This window comes from Diabrotica virgifera, chromosome 1, assembly GCF_917563875.1.
Source record: "Diabrotica virgifera virgifera chromosome 1, PGI_DIABVI_V3a".
Classification (NCBI taxonomy): Eukaryota; Metazoa; Arthropoda; class Insecta; order Coleoptera; family Chrysomelidae; genus Diabrotica; species Diabrotica virgifera.
In genome coordinates this window covers 238946807-238972167 of record NC_065443.1, presented here as the reverse complement: position 1 = coordinate 238972167, position 25361 = coordinate 238946807, and the positions used below count along the sequence as shown (strand labels likewise).

The 25361-nt window shown below is 34.5% G+C and overlaps 1 protein-coding gene across 1 annotated transcript in view; it reads right to left on the bottom strand.

Annotated features, from left to right (window-relative positions):
* Nucleotides 1–556: 556 nt before the first annotated feature.
* The window catches only part of LOC126883040 (endothelial lipase-like), a 64185-nt gene continuing 39380 nt past the window's right edge, over nucleotides 557–25361 (bottom strand). The window contains exons 3-4 of the mRNA XM_050648232.1: nucleotides 10713–10844; nucleotides 557–742 (exon numbers count right to left, since the gene is read on the bottom strand). Coding sequence (XP_050504189.1) covers nucleotides 588–742; nucleotides 10713–10844 — 287 coding nt within the window. The 3' untranslated portion in view covers nucleotides 557–587. The remainder of the gene's footprint in view (nucleotides 743–10712; nucleotides 10845–25361) is intronic.

Below are 25361 nucleotides of genomic sequence, written 5' to 3'. Positions count from 1 at the left end.
AGCCGCAGGTTGCCTGAATGACACAATATGGAGAAATAAAAATATCAGAAAAGAAATGAAAGGCTGAATTTACAAATCAGTCATCAGACCAATTTAATGACATACGCGGCAGAAACACGACCCGACACAGAGAAGGCAAAAATTGCTCGAAACAGCGGAGATGAAAACCCTTCCAAAAATCGATTGTAAGACTCTATCGGACAGAGCTAGAAGTACAGATATACGATGAAGATGCAAGGTGGATAACATTAATATTTGGGTAACAAACAGAACAATAGAATGGAATGACCACATAAGCCGAATGACAACAAATAGAGTAGTCAGGACAGCGAGAGACGGTTCCCCAATAGGAAGACGATCAGTGGGAGGACCACGAAAACGATGGAACGACAACTTACTAGAGGCACATTGAAAAACCAGACAGAGTCATGTCTATACAAAAAGAAGAAGAAGAAGAAGAAGAAGAAGAAGAAGATGAAGAAGTATACTTACTTATAATCTACCTTAAATCTTCCCATTGCTGAAAAATTGTTAGCGTCAACTGTATTGCGTCAACTGTAGTGTTTGAAATCTTTACATCTTCTTGCTTAAAAGTTACGCTGTAAGCTTTCTGAATAATAAGCGTAGGCTCTGGAATGAGAACAAGTTTCTACCATATCCCAACCACAACCTGGTTGAGATTCACCTCCATTTGGAAAATAGTCCGCGTGACCCATAGGTAGTCCAAAACCCAAAGTTCCTCCTATTATAAAAAGATAAAATATTTAAGAGTTAGTTAAGGTTTACTATATTAACCATTTAAAATAAACATTAGAACTATTGAGTTAAATATATTTGGTTAAGAGCATAGGTTTCTTTAGAAAAGGTAAAAAAAATGTATCTCAATATACTCTAAACGGTATCGTTCGTTCTACTTTATACAGTGATGAGCGCGTAATAACCGCCATAATAACGTAAAAGATGGAAAATACATTAAGTTCTGAGATAAAAAGAAATGAAACTAGTGGAGGTGGGAGATTTAGCGATAAAACTCTATACATTTACATTCTACTTATTGTTTCCAACCTTTAGGCGTATCGGATGAGTTTGGCTACTGCAACTGTGACAGTGACAGTTTTAGTTGGCATACTCCTCTGATATGTCTAAAGGTGGGAAACAATAGAGTTATTTTCCTAACAAGTGCAGAAAGTCATTCTTTTCCGCACGCGACTGCAGTTTGCCGAACGACGAGAAGCGGGAGTTCGGCAAGCAGTCGAGTGCGGAAAAGAGACTTTCTGCAAGAGTTAGGAACAATATTTTTTCTAAGAGTCTTTAAAAAATTACCAAATCTTAATCAATTAATTTAATTAATATGAAAATACATACACAAATTAATTCTTTGACAAGGTTGTCAAACTAAACTTTCAATATAATTAGTTAGCATGACGACGATCTTGGTTTCCATGACGATGATTCAAAACGACTGTTATTGTCTACCGATTTGACTTTCGAATATTATGTCAAATAATTTTTTCTTCAAACGTCAAATAATGATGACATTACTTATCTAACTTGATCCTGTCAAAGTTTGATGTCTCCGCCGGCAGCAGTTTTTTTTTCCCATTTCTTTACGGCGGAGGGAAAAATGTTTTCATGGCAACAATATGAAACATGTCACAAAGCAACAATACAAATGTCATTAACAACAATTAAACATCATTTTTATTTATAGTAATATTAAAAGTACAATTAGTTAATGAGGCATTTTCAAAATTGAAACCGTGCAAAAATGTTCGCGACTCTTGATACGCATTGGTAATTGTTGATGATACTGATGGTCGAGCACAACTTTCAGCAATCATTCCGACGACTTAATTATTTTAATTTCTAACATCTGACGACTTTGATAGTTGTCACAGTTAATTTCGAGTAAAAATAGCGTATGAATTCTACTATTTATGGTTGAAAATTGCTACGTTTGAAGAAAAAATAGTATACTTTATTCGGTAAAGAAGCGACTTTTCTTGACGTGCCCTCTATTACGCGCCTCACTTCTATCGGGCGCGTCAAGAAAAGTCATGCTTCTCCGCCTCATAAAATAATATACTATTATTTCATCGAATTGTCGCGTTAATTTCATTAAAACAGGAACACAATAAGATATATTTGAAATAAATTACTAAATAATATCTAAATATTAGTTTATTGCATGTATTATAATTACTTTAAGGCCATATTATCATATCTAAATTAACACGCGTGCGGAAAAGTAAAAACCGCGTGCGGAAAAGTAACACGCGTGCGGAAAAGTGAAACTTTCTAAACTAAAATGAGTGCGCGAAAGTAGACATTTTTGCACGCTCGTAGAAAAAATATAATGCAAGTGTATAGATTCTTATCGCTAAATCTCACACCTCCGCTAGTTTCATGTCATTTTATCTCACAAATTTGCGTTATTTTGCCGGTTATTAGCGCGCTAATCACTGTATAATAAATAATAACCCTAAGCGTTTAGTTTTATAATGTATCAAACGGTCAAAGTTTTAAAAGAATTCCCTTATGTTTTGCCTGTTTATATATAGTAGAACTTTATTTTATTCTAGGGTTCATGTATAACAGCCTTCAAATTTTTGAGACCCATTATTTGAGCGTGCGTTGAAAATTGATCCTGAAGCACAAAAAAGAGAGCTTAAAATAAACTAAACAAAAACTAAGTACCTGACCATCGAAACAACAGCTGAGAATGAAAATAATGTAGCAATAGAAAACTATACTATTGAACGTGTGGATGCCTTCACATATCTGGGCACAGAAATCAACCAGAAAGAACCAAAATGATTACCAACAGAATCTTGATTAGACCCGTAGTAACAAATGGTTGTGAAACCTGACTAATGACGAAAATAAGATGAAGCCTAACTCAGGCATTCGAGAGAAAGATACTGAGAAAATTATATGGACCGGTGCAAGAGGATGACGGCACATGGAGAATCAGGAGAAACGACGAGGTTATGAACTGAATGAAGGGTGCGATATTGTAAGATTTGTAAAAAGTCAAAGACTGTCATGGCTGGGACATGTTCAGCGACAAGAAGATACGAAAACGACAAAGAAGATATTACAGTGGAAGCCAGTAAGAAGGCCAAAAAAAGGAAGGCCCAGGACGAGATGGTTGGATGACGTGGAATACAACCCGAAAACCATGAATATAAGACAATGGAGGAGAAGTGCACAAGAGAAATCTGAATGGAAGGATAGAGCCAGACCGGCAAAAAACCCATCCAGGATTATGATGCCAGAATAAGAAGAAGAAGAAGATTATTTGATCGTACCAGTGGTTACGTTTTATCTGTTTCACCCATTCGAACATTGTTCTTTGGCTGTGTTTTTGGTGCGCGAAAGAAAGGATCTGATCCTATGAATATTACTTTTGCCTCTCCAGTTGGGGGATTTGAAGTTGTAGCTAATGCTTACGTTGGCTGGGTGCTATGTTTTCTCCACTCTGTTTTATAGAATGGAGGCTTGGACCTTGAATGAGGCATCAATCAAAAAACTATAGAATCATTCGAACTGTGGATGTGGGTGTACATATGAATTCTAAAAATGTCGTGTACAGAACACATCACAAACAAAGAGGTTCTGAGAAAGATGAATAAAGAAATGGAAGGCTCTCAGGAAATAAAAATTTAAATACAAAAGTCTAGAGCAAATTTTAACAAAATAGGAAAACTGCTCTTCACAAGGGATTTGCAGTTGGAGCTAAGAGTTAGGTTGGCTAGGTGCTACGTTTTCTCTACTATGTTTTATTAATTGGAAGCTTGGACCTTAAATGCGGCATCAGTGGAAAAACTAGAATGATTCGAACTGTGGGTTTACAGATAAATTCTAAAAATATCCTGGACAGAGGAGTGCGTCATAAACACAGAGGTTCTGAGAAAGACCCTAGATAAATAGAAAAATGGAAGTCCTAAATACAATAAAAACCACAAAACCGGAATATCTCGGACATATTACACGTGGAGTGGGATACAACTTGTTCCAACTCATTATGCAGGGAAAGATTCAAGAAATAAGAAGCATAGTGAGACGCAGAATATCGTGGCTGCGCAACCTGAGAGTGGTACTGGTGTACATCAAATGAACTTTTCAGAGCAGCCATCTCCAAAGTCCGAATAGGTATGATGATTGCCGACCTCCGTCACAAAGATGGCACTTGAAGAAGAAGAAGGCTAAATGGTCGTTTCCCTCCCTATATTCCAGCCCTAAATTTCTTCATAGGTTTTAGAGCCGTCTTTATATGTACCAGCATTCATCTGCCATTTTGTGATTCATTTTATTTGACTCCAATTTGTTCCTTGTTTAAACGGAGTAAACGGCTCTTGCTGTCAGAAATTATATTTAGTGTCCATATATTATATTGCATCTGGTAGCATTTCCAACTCTGGATTCTGAATTATTTTTGTCTATCCTGATTTGAACCCAGTATACTCTCGCATTGCTTCCTGACCTCTTATCTGCCTTCTGTATACTTCTACCTTCGCCTACTTTCCTATCAATTTTTTTAATAGAGGGAGATCAAGTATGATGTCCATGGAGGTGGATGGATCAGGCGACATCGCTTCTGTTATGATTAAGCATGCTTGTCGTTGAAGCTTATTGAGCTTCTCTGTGTGGTCTCCTTCCTCCCATTATGTGTACGCCGTTTTCGTCCTCCATAGCACTCTATTCTCCCAATCTCCATCTCTGAGGTCTCTATCATAGCATTTCCTATTGGTAGGGGAGCCCAAGCAGCGATTTTTGCAGTTATTCGAGCGCGTCACATGGGGAGAAACCTTGTACCCTGTAAATGTACCCCTACCATATATTGGATCTTAATACAGGGGAATTCGTTAAGGGGGTCCGAAAATAAAAATCTATCCTTAGAAAAACTCGAAGTCGTCAGATTAAGACAAGGTAAGTTAAGTATATGCAGAACAGTTCACACAAACACACACATGTGTGTTCCAATGGAAAAGTGGGACCCACATGTCCGAAGATCAAACCGGTCACACTTCGTAATGTAGTGGTACCTATCTGACCTCCAAGTTATACCACCACCCCTCCCCATCGAAGGACATACCGAATGGGGAGGCGTTGAACTTAACGTTACTTTGGATGCCCTGGGTAATGGGACATCCTCTGTATTACTTCATGCGGTTAAGTCACCTGATTTTAGGGGTAACTAGAAGAGCTTTTCTGCCTATTGCAGAACAGTGTATATTTCAAAATCTGCCCGTTTGAGGACTGCCGTAATTCCGAGAATCTGCCGTAAGGAAATGGATGAGTCACAAAGTTTCACAAGAGAAAAGCGAATATTTTAAGAAATAAACGACAGATAAAAAAACTAAAAAATAAGTATTCAATATTTTTCAAAAATCTATCGAATGATAGCATACATGACCCTCCACGGAGAGAGGTGGGGGTAAATTCAAAATTTTAAATAGGAACCCCGCAATATTTTGCAAAATAAACATCAGATCGAAAAACTGCAAAATACAGGTATTTAATATTTTTTAAACAACTATCGAATGGCACCAAAAACGACACTTCACGGAGGTGGAGTGGGGAGTTACTTTAAAATCTTAAATAGAAGCCCCCAGTTTTTATTGCTGATTTGGATCCCTTAAGTAAAATTAAGTAACTCTTATTGAAGCCATTTTTTTAAATTATGGATAGATGGCGCCATAATCGGAAAAAACGATTGTTGGAAATGGAAAATTAAATTAAAAAATAGAAAGTGCCCACTTAAATGGAAAACTTTACTTAACTTTTTTTGGTTTTAAAGTCTAATCTTTACAACCCAATAGGTCCTTATAACGTTCGAGTAACTGCAAATTTAGCATACTTTCCTTCCCTACTAATATATATGTAACTTTTCGCCTCCGTCTTCTTCTCGGCGGGTCCCCAGTCCAGTAATCTTTTCGGCAACCTGTGCTCCGGCATTCTTTGTACATGCCCGTACCATTTCACGGCTCTACTTTTACTACCAAAACTTTTTGTAATTGAGCATTCTACTTCTATTCTAATTAATATTTCCTCTGTTCTTATTCTATCCTACCTTGTAATTTGGAGACACCTTCTTATAAACTCCAATTCAACTGTTCGTATTTTATTTCGTACTTACTAGTTATTTTACCCGTCGCCATGGGACGGCGGATCCAATCAATTGCCATCTACAGTCACTCATTAGATTGTTGTTCTCATTGGCATACTTCCGCTCCTTTAGGGTAATCTTCAGCACTATGCTCTGAAAGATCCTTTTTTTATTTTCTTTGGTTAGAGTGCCATATCACTCCATACACTCCATAGAGTGCTTTCGTGGCTTGTTTTCCCCGTGTTATTTTAATTTCTATATCTTTCATACGGGTGTAGGAAATTTCGACACCAAGCAGGTAGCGACTAGCTTTCTTTAAAGCGGTGATAATATCCGAATTACAGCTATTACAGGAATAATAATATATTGCTGTAATAAAATCTAGCCTTAAGGCCATCGGTACATAATTCGCAAATATTTTACGGGTATCCCTACTTTTTATGTCTTAACACGGCAAATTACTTGTAGTAAAATTCACACTGGTATGGATATGTAAACATTACTAGAATGTCATTCTACTTGAAAATGCCAATCATTAATTTAAAGAGATGGCTTTTGAATGTTCTTGGATAACTGTTATTTTTATAATTGCAAATTATTAATTCAGTTAATAAATGTGATAGTTTTTTCACTAACTATGTATTCAGTGATTGTAATAATTTATATGCACAACAAAAACTAATACTCAATCGAGAAAAAGGGGAAAAGTGTTTAAGTGATTTTTTAGTAATATATTGTTACTATGGAGCGCTTACAATTTTGAACATCTTTACCAACAAAATACTTGGACCACAGAATATTATCCTGATGTATTCTCTGATTGGATCTTCCAGAAATAATACACAATAAACAACTTTTTATTAAGTTCACGTCTTAAATCAATTATTTATCAAATACACTATATATCAATTTTATTTAATCAACAACTCAAAATATTCCCGATGCCATGTCAAATATTATAAAATTGTCACTGATTGTCACTGTCTGACTGACAGTATGCTGACAATATTCTATTCGACTGAGTGCGTTGTATGACAAAGATAGATTTGGAAATATTACCACGGACATTGTGTGCATTTTTTTCGAATCCTGAAAAACCAATAAATATTTTTGAAAAATTTAAACGCAGAATGAACGACTATATTTTTACGGAGGGCCGAAAGTCTCTTAAAATAAATAGAAAGTTTATTTTGAATGAGATATTTTAAATTAAATATCACACTAAATTTTCTCTTAGATTTTCACCCCTGTAACTTATTAAAATACACATTATAGAAGTTCTTAGGGACTTTCGTCCCTTGCCAATGATCTAATCTTTTATTCTGCGTTTAAATTTTTCAAAAATACCTATTAGTTTTCTCAGGATTCGAACAAAATGAATCCCAATTTGAATAGCATTGCAGCCGAAAATACCTACCCATCCTCTTAATGGTAGTATCTACTATTATTTATTTAGACATAAGTGTCCAGTCAAAAGTTTTCATTAAGCATAAAAACAAAAGGATGCGTTGAGTAAAATGAAGAATTACACCTCGAATGAAAGTGTTCACAGGCATTCGTGGTCCTCGTAATAATAGACCTGGATTCTGATTAGACCATATCTGTGGTGGAAATAGGCTATCGACTTGTAATTTTTCGGTAAATAATCTGCACATATATATAGTGTTTAGGTTTATATGACATGAAATTATAAACAAACATAATATTGTATTCTTATTTTCTTGTACCAAACCCAAAGATTGAATTTTTTTAAGCATCATTTTTTTACATTAGTTTGACTATTTAGTAAACAAAATAAATTTTTGTATGTCATCGACAATTTGTCCTTTAACAAGGAATATAATGTCCATTTTACAAGCCATGTATAGTAAATAATTGGAGAAAAGATTTGTTACTGTATGAGAATGTACTATTCATATACAAACAAGACGTCAAACAAGAAATAAAATACTACTGAATAATAATTCGTGTACATTTAGATGCAAGTGATAATAAATATTGAGAAAACCCAAGTAATTACCCAGCTACCTGCTTTACCGCGCGATGTCGAAATTTCCTGTAATAAAATTTGACCCTTTGACCTTAGGTACAAACACAATTTGGTGTCGAAAGTTCGCCCGCCGTTTCATACAAGTACCATCTCGGATTATCATTAACCCTGTACTAAAATCATAATCGAGATGCACTAGAAATAAACAAACCAAGACGCTTGAATGTTACGAAGATCACTCCCTAATCATGACTTACAATGTACTAAGGTTCTAAATCATGATTTGGATTGGTAAAATGTATATACTGTTATGATCTGCTCTCTATTACTTTTATATTAATTATTATTTATTTGATCAATTATTTAATTAACGCAAATCATACATAAAAATATTAAGAAAAAAATCTCAGGGTGCCTCTTGTCAAAAAAAAATTAATTAAATTCTCTTAGGTTATACTTATCCTTTCTCGTGGCTTCAGTATCTCTTAGTTGATCCTTATCGGGATAAAATAGGAAAAGGAAATAAATAGAAAAATCATAAATAAACACATACAAATACCTTTATTATCAAAAGCAATGCTCTATAAATTTATCAATTAAATCCTGTGGGCATAACTGTCCAAAAGAAACTTTTACCATATAAATTAATCTAATTCAAACAAATATTTATTGCTTTGTTCTTGATATCCTTAATAAAAAACAAGCTAAACAAACAAATTTGGTATTCGCAAATTACTTATACTTCCTATTAAATTTTTGAAATGTTGGAATCTTAAATGCATATGCTTTTACGTAAAAAAATTTAACTTCTAATTATAAAGAAAACCTATCACATAGGTTATTGACTGACCTTTTTGATTCACACACAATGATGTCTCCTCTTGACCCAAACAGCTCCTCCTTGTTGATTATGTTAGGCTACCAGTCAAAGCCCTCTCCGTTCTCAGCAAACAATCCAGCAGGATACCAGCCACTATTGCTCCAAAACACAAGCCAGGCCTCTTTTTGCCAGTACTCGTTCAATAACTCCAAAACTCTCTCCTCTCTTTCTCTCAACAATAATATCCTGAGACCCAAGTATCTTTTTTTACTTGGTGTCACAAATAACTTTAATAACGATAATTCTTGTAACTTACTCTCTTGGACTTTACAGAATCAAAGAGGTATTTCTTCTCGATTTGATTTGTCTCTCGTTCCACTTTTCAGCTACTCTCACTATCAAAACCACCACTAGTACTTGCTTCTGAACTACTCACGAAAACTTTTGACTGCTCCTTTCGGCTGCCGGTAACACAATAAATCCTCTTTCCAAAACTATCTGAAAATTCAACTTTCTCTCCTTCCCATTCCAAATTGCCAAACCAATCAGAGACATTTCTTCTTCCCCACTCTTTTTTTCATTCGAAGGACCCACTCATACTTTCAAAAATATTCCTACCATCATAATAATTACTTTCGAGAAATTCTACAAAATTTACTCGGGGTTAAACAAACAGGGATTAAAATTCCAAACTTTCTTTACCTTAATTTTCTAAGAACTAATTACCTATGGCTTCTACCTTTCCCGTAATAAACAATCGGTTTAAAATAATAATCCTAAATATCTTGCACTTCACTTTTATTTACAACTGTTTTTAATATTTTTCATGGAAAAATTCATTAAGGAGAAACCACCTTGCGTGAAAGTTAACTTTTAATAAATATTTACAAATCAATATACAGGGTGTATCAAATTTATGTGCCCGCGTGATATTAAAAAAATTAAAAATTTTATTCTATCTTTGATTGATAAATTGAAACACAATAATACAGTGCTTGGGAGTGCTTGTCTCAACATGTCTTAGTTTGTTTATTTCTGGTGCATCTTGATTGGGATTTTAGTATACGCTGTGAGCTCGTACGTAGAGGGGATATTTGCAAATTCGCGAGCGCCAGTAGTGGCAAGTCTGTAAACGTTTACCGGAAATTTGACATACATGTCGAAGTGATTAATTTAAAATTAAAATTAAAACCATTAATAATTATAAAAAATATTAGTTGGTCAAAGCTGTGGTATATATTTTTACCTTAAATATACTTACGTTTTAAATACTGAATTTAAGTTTTTTTAATATTGCATAATATTATGTAGTTATAAATTAATCTAAGCGCCACCTACACGATAATTGTGAAAGTATCCGAAGTAAGAAATTCATATTTTATCAACAGAACGTCAAAATGATTAGTAAAATCTTAAAAAATTCGACAACAATTTAATTACTTTTTTGCGTTGTAAATATTAAGCGATAACAATTAAATAATAAATTTAGAAATTACCGGTGAAAGTTGAATTAGTAACCGCTAGTAGCGACACCAGCGAAGCTCAGAGCGTATATGTAAATACTTAAGAGGGTTACAACTATTTTCTTCTAAACTTAGGTTCAAACTCTCTTTTTGGGGTTTCTAATCTAGTTGGTATGTTCAAGAAAAAAATATTGCATTGGCATTATGTATAAATGATATTTGGCAAAAGTTGCTTATTACTCTTTCTGTAATAAGTAAGCGAGAACTATTCATAGCAGGAAAATGACTATAATTACGAAGTGACTAAAAAAAGTGCAGTTTACTTACCATTTGTATGGATGACTTGGACAAACTTTGCATCACTTCGATCTAGTCGATTATCAATATTTTTAACAGTAAATAGAGGACCTGCTGGATCAAGACCGACTATTCTTTCAACCTTTCCGCCCAACGCAGCACCTGAAATATTATTGTAACAATATTTGTCACAAAATTATTTTATGTAAAGTCGCAAAATATTGATTAAAATTCAAATAGATTGTTTAATCTATTCGATATTTGCCTTATCACGCATATTGATAGATCTTATTACAGATTACACAAGACGTTATTTTGACATAAACATATTCATACAAACGCAAAAATTCTTAGACGATATTCATCATCCAGTCTCAAAAGTCCACTGTTGAACATAGGCCTCCTTCCCTCATTTCCAACCCGGTCTATCCTGCGCCGCTCTCATTCAGTTTTATTTAGCTTTTTTAAGTCGTCAGTCCATCTTGTAGGCGGTCGACCGACGCTTCTCTTGTTTTTTTTTGGGCTCCATTCCAATAACCTCTTTGTCATCTCCCACCTGTCATTCTGGCAATGTGTTCTGCCCATCTCCACTTCAACCTGGCTATCCTTTCGGTGACGTCAGTCATCTTTGTTCTTCTCCTGATTTATTCGTTTTTTGATCTTGCCTCGCAGAGTTATTCCTAACATTGACCGCTCCATTCTTCTCTGCGTGACTCTTAGTTTGGTAGCCGAGGCTTTAGTTAAGGTAAGTGTTTCTGATTTGTACGTCAAGATTGGGAGGACGCACTAATCAAATACCTTCCTCTTTAGGCATGTGGGCAACTCACTTTTAACAGTTTCTCTCAGTTTTCCAAATGCTGCCCACCCAAGACCGATTCTTCTCTTCAGTTAATGAGTCTGGTTATCCATTATCTGGGTTACCTGAGTACCATTATTTTTGTTTTCGAGTTTTTTATATTTAAACCTACATTTTCTGTAGCCATAACGAGTTCCTGTATCATCTGTTTTGCCATACCTAGATCCTCAGCTACTATGACTATATCATCGGCGAAACGTAAGTTGTTTATGTATTCTCCATATATTCTTACTCCTTTTGTGATCCAATCCAAACTCTTCAAAGCATGTTCTAAGAAAAAGGTTTAGGTGACAATGGGTCTCCTTGTCTAATTCCTCGTTCTATATTTATGCGATTACTCTTAGTATGTAATTTGACAGTGGTTGTTGCCTGTAAGTATATTTTGTATAATAATAATATGTTCGATATTAGTAGATATGAACAGTAGCGGTTGAGATGACGAAGACCACTTTTCATACCATCTCGTAGGCGGTCGTCTCCGTTGTCGAGGTGTGTTTGGTTATTTTTCTTTAGCAATTTTGGTTAACCGATCATCTGGCATATCTGCTACTATCCCTTCTCCATTTTCTTCTGCCATTTCTGATCCATCGTACTACGGCTTGAACATCACATATTTCCATTACTTCTTTATTACTTTTACCAGTGGCGGCTCGTGGCTTTAGGGACAGGGTCGGCAAGGTTTTGTCTCCTCAGATAGGTATGCCATCTAACTAAAAGGCTTCAATTTCATAGGAGATTTTTGGTTTTTGTTTTTTCCTATAAATTTAGAACCTAATCCTGTTTATAAATTAAGTCTATTTAGTCTACGTTGTTTCGAAGTAGCAAAATGGGTTATAACGTCATTGTAAAATTTATTACTGCTGTGAAGAGATTTTAAAAGTTTTTTTCTATTGACATTTGAAAGTTGAGACAAGTTTGACATTCTCTCTTGTTTCTTGATGTTTCGATAATACGTTTTGACTCTTTTGAGACGAGAGAAATCCCGTTCATTTTAGGCAGATTTTTTCCACATTTGAGCACAATAATTTATTAATTTCGGGAACAGTTTTTTGTACCTAATGAATTGCAGTATATAAAATTATACATATTTTGCAACTTATCCCACCTTCCGAAAATATTTGGATAAGCATATAAACCTGTTAATCCATTTCCTTATTTCATTTGATTAAAGAATGATGGATAATTTTTAATGAACTTGTCTAATAGATATTTTAAAAATTATTTGGCGTAACTTTTAAATTTTGAATCGCCAAAGAGGTAAATGACTTATAACAGGAGTAAATAATAGTTTTGCCTGGTGCAATAGTTTTAACGTTTGCCTGGAGACCATACAATTCACCGGATATCAAGGCAGCGCTGTCATAAATTTGCCTTACCAATTTATTTTTGATATCAAAAAATTTTAATATGTCCTTTAAAACACCAAAAATATATTCTGTCTTATGGTTTCTACTCACGTCTGAAAACCTAAAAACCTCTCATAAATATTAGACGTAACGCGTATCGAAGAACAATTGATACTTGTGAATGACATATTACCTCTATCAGTAGTTTCGTCTACTTCTACCGAAAAGCATCAAAATGTAACTACTAATTGATTCTTTCATTCTGTGCTGTTTTAGGGACGCGGCTAAATGTCTTCGGGTCAGAAAGTAAATTAGAAAATTTGTTAAACAATTTTATTTGTTCTCTATAATTAACTTGATGTAACGAATCCTCCGATTCAATTTGTCACCTAATTGGTAATTCCTAACAACTTAAAAAAATTACAATATCAATCATTAAACGACGAAAAACTACCTACCTACTTACCTATTTCATAATTTTATCCCGGGCGCGATAGCAAGGTACGTGGCTAGGTACGTGCCTGGCTACCGTTTTCAGATCACCGCTCGGCAGATTGGTTTCTGCCGTACTTGCCATTCAAACAGATACGGGAAATGTATAATTAATTGGTTGATTATCGGCTAATATTCCATAGCTTCTTATTACAAGCCAATCTTCAATCTGGGGACGTCTTGCCGAAAACACACAATCAGAATCGGGTGCATGGCTATAGGATCATTTTTGAAAAGTCTCTTACGCACAGCGCACAGGGATTACTTAACGTATGGGATCGATCCAATTCTTTGAAAAACAATGAATAAAATTTAGTCTGAATTATCTCACAGAAATTTTTTTTATTTCACAGAAACGAATATCATCAAATCTGATTAAATTAAATATTTAAAAAAATCTATAATGTGACCATAAATGTGTGGGTCGGCACTGCCGACCAGCCGCCACTGAGTTTTACACTAATATATTGTACATGCTGCCGTTGCATTTAATGTTCGGATTTAAGTGTCTTAGCATTGCAAATGAATGAATGAATCACGTTGCAAATGTTGTGGTATTCAGAAGAATGAAGAAAGAAATAAACTGAACAAAATGTATGAAAGCACACTATCCCAGATTTATATTATTAAAGAATCTTGAGGTTTCTAATACTACAAGGTAAGCTGGATGGTAGAAGAAGTGTGTAAAGAAGACGAATGTGTTAGCTAAAAATCAGAGAGTGATATGGTAGCTACTCAAAACAACTCGATACAGTTTCTTCGAAAGTTATAATTGGCGTGATCGTGAACAATCTCCCTAACAAAAACAAAGATGGCATTTGAATCAGAAGATAGCATTATATTTGCTGCTGTTTTTTTTTTTTGATTGGTATGCTGTATTGTCAAAAAACTTTTACAATTTGTGGACAAAGCTTATACAAAATAAAAAATATAATAAAAAACAAAAAATAATAAAAACTACAAACAAAATGAAAACAGAAACAGACACCAAATAAATGGCGTGACTTATACTACTTAAATACAATTTTATAGTTATTAAGTACACATTAAAATTTTTTTTAAAAATTTGCAAAAAATATGTATACAACGTTAGAGCAAAAAGAAGGCGGACGAGGAAAAGGGAAAGGGAAAGTAAATCAAAAGATCTATGCCGCTGAAAATATGTACAAAAGTACTCGAAAGTAATAATCCAGCAAGTCAATTTGCTGAATTCAAATCGTTTATAAGTCATTCACTCTATAAAAAGCTCTCTCAAGCAAATAAGCTTTCAAGGCCTTGCGAAAAGCGGGAAATGCTGCAATAGGTTTGATGTTAGATGGCAGGTGATTGTGCATTTTTCTCGAATTGTATAGTATAGATCACTTAACCAGCTTAGACCGTGGGGTTGGCAGATAAAGATTATGCTCCACGTTTCTAAGGGGATAGTTGTGAGTGGGTCTCTCTGGACCTTCTGATGCATGTTTGCGGATTAAACAAACGGATTCAAAAACAAACAAAGAGGAAGAGTTAATATTTTAAATTTTTTAAAGAATTCCCGGCAGTGAACTCTGCTATTGAGTCTCAGGGAGTAACGAAGAGCTCTCTTTTGTAGTTTAAAAATACGCTCAAATTGAGTCGTACAACACGAACCCAAGAATGGAAGGGCGTACCGAAGATGAGACTCAAAAAGGCATAATAAACGATCCTAGATGTTGACAAATTCATTTCCGTAGCAACTGATCTTAGCGCAAAACAAGCAGAACTTAATTTTTTGTGTAAGGCATCAATGTGCGAGTTCCATTTTAGAGACTTATCCACAATAAGCCCTAAGAACTTCACCGATTCAACTACCTCTAGACTGTTGTTATTAAGTACTAAAGGTTGCATCATACTGTTGAAGGTAGGACTTTGGTTTTAGAAACGTTAAATAAGAGGAGATTCGAATCGCACCACGATTTAATGGTGACTAGGTCTGTAGCTATGGTATTGCGAAGATCCATAATATCCGTGTTACTCCAAGTAATACTTGTATCATCTCCAGAGAGACATATTTTACCTTTAATGTTCAGACAAGAGATGTCATTTATGTATATCAGAAACAATAAAGGGCCTAGAACTGAACCCTGAGGTACCCCACATTCTAATGGCATGCAAGAAGACGTCTTCGTGTCAACCCTTACAAACTGACTCCTTTTATTAAGATATGATTTAAGCCATTTAAGAGCCTTTCCCCTAAATCCATAGTGCTGTAATTTGTCAGTCAAGATGTTATAGTTTACACAGTCGAATGCTTTAGAGAAATCACAAAAAATTGTTGCTGTAGAGTGATGGTTGTTTAGACTGGAGTAAACATGATGGAAAAGGAAGAACATAGCATCATTCGCGCATTTGTCACTCAGGAAACCAAATTGATGTGGAATAAGCAATTTGTATTTCAACAGAAAAGATAAGATTCTTTTTTTTTTTACCAGACTTTCAATTATCCTCGACAACGTGGGCAGGAGTGCAATAGGGCGATAATTCGAAGCAAGATCTTTATCACCTCCTTTGTTTATAGGAATAATTACCGCTGTCTTAATGCAGCTTGGAAAAACTCCAGTTTCGAATGACCTGTTTATTAAGGTAGTAAGATGGTTTTAAGTGCAATCAGGTAGAGCAGAAAACATTTTAAGTGTGAGGCCATCAGTCCCAGATGACGATTTGTTTTTAATGTCATTTATTATAGAGCGTAGTTCACCTAATACTATGGGTGTAAAAAAGAAACTATTTACATTCTTATGAGAAAGATATGAAATCGGATCCTGAGAAGGATGTATAGTATTTGTTAAATTTTTTGCCACTTTTACAAAGTAATTGTTCAGGGTCTCAGGAGAAGTCTGGATTGTGGTGGGAGAAGAAGTCTTACCTCTCAGTTCATTTACGATAGACCACGTTTCCTTAGCAACATTACCTGATTTAGCCAGAATTGCATTGTAAGAAACTTCCTTGGCGGCCTTTATGGCTTTATGGTAAATTTTCTTGTAAAGCCTAACGTAATCATGGAAGGATATGTTGTCCGAGAATTTTTTTAGGTACTATAATTAGCGCATGTTCTTTGCAGATATACGTAGACCTCTAGTTGACCAGGGTTTACGATGTTTAGTTTTGATGGGCCTAAGCGGAAAGAATTCGTATGCCAGACCAGACAATAACTTTATGAATCTAGAAAACTCGATGTCGACATCAACAGAGCGGAAGTTCCAGTCAGTTGTTTGACATAGATGTTTAAATGTTTGAACATTTTGTTCTCCAAAGACACGGAACAATTTTCGTTGCGTGTTTTCACTATTATTTTTTGATTTTAACCAAAATGTAGTCAATGGGTGGAATGCATAAAACGTAGTAGATGCTATTGCTTCAGCAAATAGTATCTAATTTGTAGCATTTTCTTTTACATAAAAGTAGGTGCTTTGTTGAGAAGACCCTATTATACAACCGAAGTACCTGCTACTGACCTGAAGGATCTACTACTAAACGTAGCGCCAGCCGTAGTGCCCTTGTGCGCATCAGACCAATGGTATTAGAACTATTTATATAGTTTTTCATGTGCTTTTGTGTTTTGTGAATTCACATTTTTACATACCTAATTATTATTAGAATAAGTGAATAGTGAGTAAAAATGAGTGGTTCAGATCCCGAAGCAACAAAAGGGTTAGGCGAAGATAAAAATGAACAAGTATTGTTTGCTAATCTTCTTGAAAACTTTCAAATTTTATTTGATAAAAAAATGATCCCAAAAATTAAAAATGAAAAGGAAGCTGCATTGAATAAACTAACTGCTGCCTTTAATGAAATAATTGAAAAAAACCTAGATTTAAAACAGATTTTGAAGAAATTCAACAACATGAAAACAAAGGTTAAAAAAATTGTTGAAGTAAAAAAAACTGGTAACCAAAAAATCGTACTGACTGGCAAAGAAAATTCTATGAGTTATGGAACGTTGGAGAAAATCAAGTCTTCCACAGGATACCAGGTGCTTGTCAGGCCGATGTAACAGAGGAGATTGGGGTTTCATTATAAAAAAATAATGATGAAAACGTTCTTTTTAGCTCCAATTCTGGTTGCCAAAAGCTAACAGGCAGAGCTCCCAAATATCCTAGTGCGAAAGAGGAGTCGCTGATTGAACTACAGAAACAGAAGACCTGCTTCCGAAAACAAATTGAAGCAGCCGAAGCTCAAACTGAAGGGCCAACCATTCACTTTCCCCCGTCGTACGCCTCTGGTAACAGCCAAAAACGTTTGTTTAACATAATTTAGTAGTTTGTACAGTACTTATACTTCCTGCCAAGTATGAAAAGGATACGTCGAATAGTTTTAAAATGCTGAGCAAAAATAGTTTTTAAATGTTTTAGGTTAAATCTTCGTATTTTGTGCTAAGTTTTCTTCAGTTACTATATGGACAATTAGTAATGAAATACCCTGTATATACCTACATATACAGTGTGCTGAAATAAGTATTACCCCCAGGTTAACTTTTTTATTTTTAGCACATAATCAAAACGCTCGGACATGTCGATTTTTAAAATAATCATAGTATATTATAGCATCAATGTTTCGAACTTTACGCGATCCCTCTTCAGATGCCAGTCATAATTTTGATTTTTTTAAATGGGAAAGTAGGTACATCATGTGACAGATCATTTAAAAGCTTTTGAAATACTGATTACAAAAATTTATAATGTGCAAAATTTCGGTCCAATGATTGTTAAATGCATTAATTTTTTTTTAATCCTGAAAAACTAATAAGGAATTTTTGAAAATTTTAGACGCAAAATGAAAGATTACATTATTACCGAGGGTCGAAAGTCCCTAAATATTGTTTATTTAAATAAGTTATAGGGGTGAAAACGAAGAGAAAATTTAGTATGACTTTGAATTTCAAATATATCATTCAAAAGAAACATTTTGTTTATTCTAAGGGACTTTGGGCCCTCGGTAATAATGTAATATTTCATTCTGCGTTTAAATTTTTCAAAAATACTCATTAGTTTTCTCAAGATTCGAAAAAAGTGAATACATTTAAAAAGCATTTGACCGAAATTTTGCCCAAGTATTATACATTTTTGTAATCAGTATTTCAGAAGCTTTTAAATGGGGTGTCACATGATGTACTTTCCCATTTAAAAAATCAAAGTTACGACTGTCATCTGAAGAGGGATTGCGTAAAGTTCGAAACATTGATGATATAATATATTATAATTATTTTAAAAATTGACCTCTCTGAGCGTTTTGCTTATATACTAAAAATAAATGAGTTAATATGGGGGGTAACACTTATTCCAGCGCACTGTATGAATAAAACTGCACGACTCATGATAATTACCTAAATATTTTACGATGAATATCGTTATTGTATCTTCTTCCTGGTTTGTAGATTTTTCTACGACGAACATTCATAAATGCTGCCATTTTTTAACAAAAAACACCTACGCCGAAGTCGTTCATCCACCAACTTCACCTAAACTGAAGCAAATTCTACTAAACTAGCAAATACTTCAAAAGCGTAGTACCTCCTTCTATGTATCTGGTAAATAGTAGCAGGTGCTACGGAGGAAAGCAAATGCTTTGTAAGTGTAGCAAATTCTTCAAAAATGTAGTACGTACTTGAAGCATTAGCAGGTACTACGTTTTATGCATTCCACCCAATAGTGCTTCATGATCAGAGAAACCTGAGTTGAAAAGAGTACAGTCAGTATAATTTGGAGCCAAAGACGATACGACAGAGTCAATGATACTAGAGCTAGTTTTAGTTATTCTGGTTGGAGAATTTACATGCATACCTATAAATACCAAAGGAATCAAAGATAGAATGGAGAGATTTCTGAGCAGCACACACACTGGAGTAGTCATTGGGTGGAATGCATAAAACGTAGTACCTGCTAATGCTTCAAGTACGTACTCCATTTTTGAAGATTTTACTACACTTACAAAGCACTTACTTTCCGCCGTAGCATCTGCTACTATTTACCAGATACATAGAAGAATGTACTACGCTTTTGAAGTATTTGCTAGTTTAGTAATATGTGCTTCAGTTTAAGTGAAGTTGGTGGATGGACGACTTCGGCGTAGGTATTTTTTTGTTACAATATGGCAGCATTTATGAATGTGTGTAATAGAAAAATCTGCAAACTAGGAAGAAGATTCTTAATTTTTGGGGTGTTGTTTTATCAAATAAAATTGAATAATTCTCAAGAAGATTAACAAATTATAACAATTGTTCATTTTTATCCTCGCGTAATTCTTTTTCGCTTCGGAATCTCAGTCACTCATTTTTACTCAAGTACAATTCTAATAATTTGGTTCGTAAAAATGTGAATTCACAAATCACAAGCACATGGAAAACTAGTTCCATCACGATTGGTGTAATGCAGACACGGCTGGCGCTACGCTTTGTAGTAGATACTTCAGGTCAGTAGTAGGTACTTTTGTTGTAGTATGTTCATCTCAACAAAAGCACCTACTTTTATGTAACAGAGAATGCTACAAAGTAGACACTATTTTCTGAAGCAATAGAATCTACTACGTTTTATGCATTCCACCCAATATTTAGATCGCCACATAGAATTAATTTACTTTTTGAAGGAATAGTTTCTAGCAAGCTAAGTAGTTGTTGTAAGAAAATCTGCACATCCGCATCGGGAGTTCTATAAATACAAATAATATAGAGGTCAAAAGATTTCTGATAAATTATGGAGAATTCAAATACTTTTTCAATTAATAAATTATCAAATTTGGTCACTGCCGAAAAGTCATTTTGTGTAGACATAATCAAAGTACCCCCATGAGATAATCTACTCCTGTTAAATCTGGATATAATAGTGTAATTTTTAATAAACACAGGTTCATCAACATTTAGCCAATGTTCAGTTATGGCAACAATCTCAGGAAAATTAAGCTCTTCTAGTAATAGAAGTAATTCATCAGTTTTGTGTCTTAAGGACTGAATGTTAATAAGAAATAAACTTAGCTTGCTATCGTCCAAATTGTCAGAAGGCGCTTGATCTTCTGTACGCGTCAATTTATTTAAAAAAAAATTTTGCTGGATGGGGAATTACTCGAAAAATATTTATTCTGACATTCCCTAATTTTCTGGAGTAACTGTATTTAAAATTGATTGGCCTTGACAATGTAAGGCATGCCCAACTAATCAAATTCTCCAAAACATAGGAATTGATGATAGAGGACATCCGAATAATTCCGACAAGCCTCTACTGGAATCAGACAGCCGGGGTAAAAGTTTTCAATACGTTCACAGATAGCATTGAGATCAGAAAAGGTGTGCGGTAGGGATGTGTTCTCTCCGCTCTCCTTTTTAATATTTACTCAGAACAAATTAAAAAAAGCACTGGATGAAGCAAACGGTTACGCCTCCGTTTCAAAACCAATGGTAAATTGACAAAAATACTATCTGATATGCGGACGATACATTCGTATTTTCCAGCAGTATTGATGAACTACAGCATCTTATGAACACAGTACAAAGATAGAGTGAACAAAAAGGACTTGACCTCAATGTATTGTTATATTTCTATTTGATATGAAAATTAAATTTTAATAATTATAAACAAAATTCAATTTAATATAAAATATTTTCAATTTTCTCAACCACGGGCACATAAATTTAGAACAACCTGTATACAACAAATTGTTATATTTAATTTTAAGAAGTGATTAAATCAGACTCAAGTGAAATCGATAATAGGTCATTATCGTTGTTCGCGGAAGGATCGATCATTAGCCGATGCTAAATAAGACTAAGTGGAAATAGAGAATAGGTCATTAAAATTTGTATATAGTAGAAAGTAATTTTAGAATGGGAATTAACTATTTTCTTTGAAATCCATTAAGCATATTTAGAAAGATTAAAAATTGGTTTTGAGGAAGACTGCGAATGAGAGTTGGTGGTGGAAGTTTGATTTGTGAATCTGGAAGGGATATTTAGAAAGTAGGGGAATGAATGACAAATAGAGATCAGAATGTTTTGAGCTGTCGAGAAGTGAAGTCCAGTAGTAGACGGTAGTGTACGGAGAGTGAGAAAGCCGGTGTAGTTCCGTGAGTGTGGAGTATCTATCGTGGAACGAGAGGTAGGCCAGGTTGAGAGTAAAAGAACCTCTTTGAGCCAAGAGTTCCCGGTAGCTGATTGCAGTTTCGAAAAAGGTAGAACACAGCATCACGACAGAAGCAGGAAACGAGAGCTATACGAGCTAGTTTCAGAGGAGAACATTACTGGAAGCCAGGACGAGGTTTTGATTGCAGCCAAGGATAGCAGGAAACGGGTCTTGTGTGAAGACATTCTCAGTTCACCAGAAAAAGGTCAGTCTCATTTGTTTGGACATGAATGTATGGGTTTTTCGTATTAAATACCACATTTAAAATTGAAGAAACATAATCAATAATATCAGAAAAGCTTCATCAAACTTAAATAGAATTGTTGCTAATAAATCATAATAGTTAAATGTTACTAAAAACTTTCAATTGGAAACCAAAAGGAAATAAGATTCCCATGTATAAATGTTATGTTTAGGAATAATAAGATATAGCAAATATTAAGCAGTGATTGCCATTTAAATAAAATAAACAATATTTTGATTACAATTGTAACCCATATGTGTTATTATTTTACTCTTTTCTTTCCTATCCCGATTAGGAACCATTGAGAAATACTTAGAAGCCACGTATGTAAGTAATTAATTTTATAAAAAGCCCTGAGATTGAAAACATATTGATATGTGATCTGGTAAATTAATTAGATTATTATTAATGCATTGATTAAATTAAATGACATATAAAAATATTATCTCATATCAATAATCAAGATCACAACAACTGGCGCCCAACGTGGGGCATGGAAAAGTATTTCTAGTGGCAAATTTGAAGGATAGAAAGAGTAAAGCCGGTATTTGAAAATTTATATGCCTGTGGTAAAAAGTGAGATACTTACATTGGATAACATAAAATTTTAGATCTCTTTAGGTACAAATTTTACATAACTGATTTAATATTTTATTTTACGATATTTACATTTGATATATTTATTGACAATTTATAATATTTGGGTGAGAAAAAGTCGTCTTGGTAACATACTAGTAAAATTTCATATTTGGCGGGGACAGTACTTCTTGAAAACAAATGTCTGTGACAAGAAGCCAAAGCAAAGACAACAAAAAACAAAAAGAACATTCAGACCAAGAAGATAGTTCAGACACGACAATCATGGCATCAGAAAATCAGGAATTATCAGGAATAGATAAACTATTACAACTGATGCAACTCCAGTCACAAAAACTGGATGACAATCAAAGAGAAACACAACAAAAAATGGATGAAAATCAACGTGAAACGAAACAAGCCATGGAAGAAACATCAAAGAAAATGGATAAAGTGGATCAAAAAATGGATGAAACACAGCAAAAAATGGATGACAATCAACAGGAAACAAAACAAGCCATAGAAGAAAACAACAGAAATATAGAGAGTATTAAGAAGGAAATGGTTAAAAAAATAGAAGAGATTGCAGAAAAGAGCGAGAAACAGGAGTTAGAGATTAAAGAAATCAAAATCAAAATAAAGGAGGTAACGAATTGCCAGAAAAAGGAAATAGAAAATTTGGAAAACAAGTTTAAAAACGCTATTCAAGCAGACAGAGAAGAAGTGGAAAGAAAGATTGCGGAAATCAATACTCAACAAAATGTCGGAGAAAGAAGAGAAATGGTTATACATAGCACAGATGACGTGAAGATAAGGTTTGGCGGGGATGTAAGAAGATTACACCCAGTGCCGTTCATAAATAGCCTGAAAAAGAAAATACAACACATCGGAAATTTCGAAACAGCAAAAGAAACCATCAGAAACCATCTCAAATATGAAGCAAGCCTATGGTTCGATAGCAAAGAAGAAGAATTCGGAAATTAGCAACAATTTGAACAAAAATTTTTGAATTATTTCTGGGGAAAGGTCCAACAATTGGAAATTAACAAGGAATTGCAAAATGGGAAATACAATGATAGGATGGGTGTATCAGAAAGGACATATGCTTTGCAAATTTACAATAATGCAAAACATTTACAATATAATTACTCATCGGAACAATTAGTCGAACTGATTGCAAGACATTTCGAGGAAACGCTGGAAGACCATATCACATTGCAAAATTACAAAGACATAGATAGTTTATGCCAATTCCTACAAATAAGAGAATCACGTCTAAGAGAAAGAAAATCAAGAAGGTCGCGAGAAGATTACAGGCCCCGAGAAATACAAGATTACAGAGATAGAAATCAAAATAGGAGGGACTATACAAGACGAGATTTTAATCCCAGAAGGGAAAACGAAAATAGAGACAACGGAAGAGGAAATTATGAACAAAGAAATAGGCAATGGAATGAGGACAGAAATCGAGAATACCAGAATAGAAACACCACACGCTCAAATCAAGAAAACAGAAATAATGGTAGACAAAATGAACAGGTATATCGAGAAAACCAGAAACAGATCCGACAGACCTAGAGAAAATAGAAGAGAAGTAAATAATACCCAGGCAGATGAATATGACGGAGAGAGACATTATGACGAAAATATAAACAACGATGAGCAACCGGCGTCTTTTCACGACGGCGCTCACTAAAAACCAAAAATCAAACAGGAATTTTTTGTCACCCCAAGGAGTTTATTAAATTGGCAGGAAACAACGAAAAGAAAAATGGAGTTAATTTAAAATTTGTGGATGGATTTATCAACGAGAAACCAATTAAAATTATGATAGACACTGGATCTGAAATAACATTGGTCAACAGAAAACTAATAGAAGAAGTTAACTTAACAAATTTAATTTACAAAATACCTAGGGTAAATTTAGTGGGCGCAAACAAACGGACATTGGCAACTATAAATGAAGGCATACGAGTAATGGTACGACTGGGTAAGAATATGTATGCACTACAATGTGTAATAATGCCAAACATGTCACATGACATGATAGTAGGAGTTGACGAATTGGCAGAAAAACATGTAGTGATAGATTTTAAAAATAATACGATGAAACTAACAGAAGAAAAAGAAAAAGAACAGGACAAGGAACATGAGAAACAAAATACGGATGAATCAGGTAAAGAACAAACAGTGGAAATGAATTGGGCAGCGAAGCAAGGACAAAGAAAAAAAAGGAGAAAAGGTCAGAAAAAGATAAAAGAAAATGAAACCTGTGGCTCCTCAAAAGAAGAGTTGAGCCCAGAAGAAGAAAATTTGAGAGTATCAGAAACAAAGGAAACCTGGGATTCCTCAAAAGAAGAGACGAGCTCAGGAGAAGAAGAAATAAAGCTAAAAAATGAAAGTGAAAAGAATATGATTGAAACAGTGGTATTTGAAGAGGAGGTATATGCAAACGAGGATGCAGAATGCACGGTAAACATGTGTGAAGAATCTGAGAAAGAAGACAGAAAATTAATATGTGGAGAAGGGAAAGAAAAAGAATTGCGGTTGATGTTAAGAAACTACGAAAATTTGATCAATGAGGAAAACAGAGTGGCTAAAAAGTACGAACATTCATTTGAGGTGAAAAACTTGGGAAATTTTCGATCAAAGACTTACCCGATTCCATACAAGTATCGACAAGAGGTGAAAGAAGAAATAAATAAAATGTTGGAAGATCAAATCATCGAAAGATGTGATTCACCGTATGTTAACCCGATTGTGATAGTAAAGAAAAGCAATGGAGAATTGAGATTATGTTTAGATGCCAGGAATATCAACCAGCACACTGTATCACAATATGAATCACCTCTAAACATCGAGGCCATTTTTGGAAGAATCACCGGGTCACACATATTTTCGAAAATTGACTTAAAACACAGTTTTTGGTTGATACCGTTAGCTGAAAAGTGTAGAAACTACACCGCTTTTTCTATTGATGGTATTGTCTACCGGTTTAAGGTAGTGCCATTTGGATTGCAGAGTGCTTGTGCTGCACTC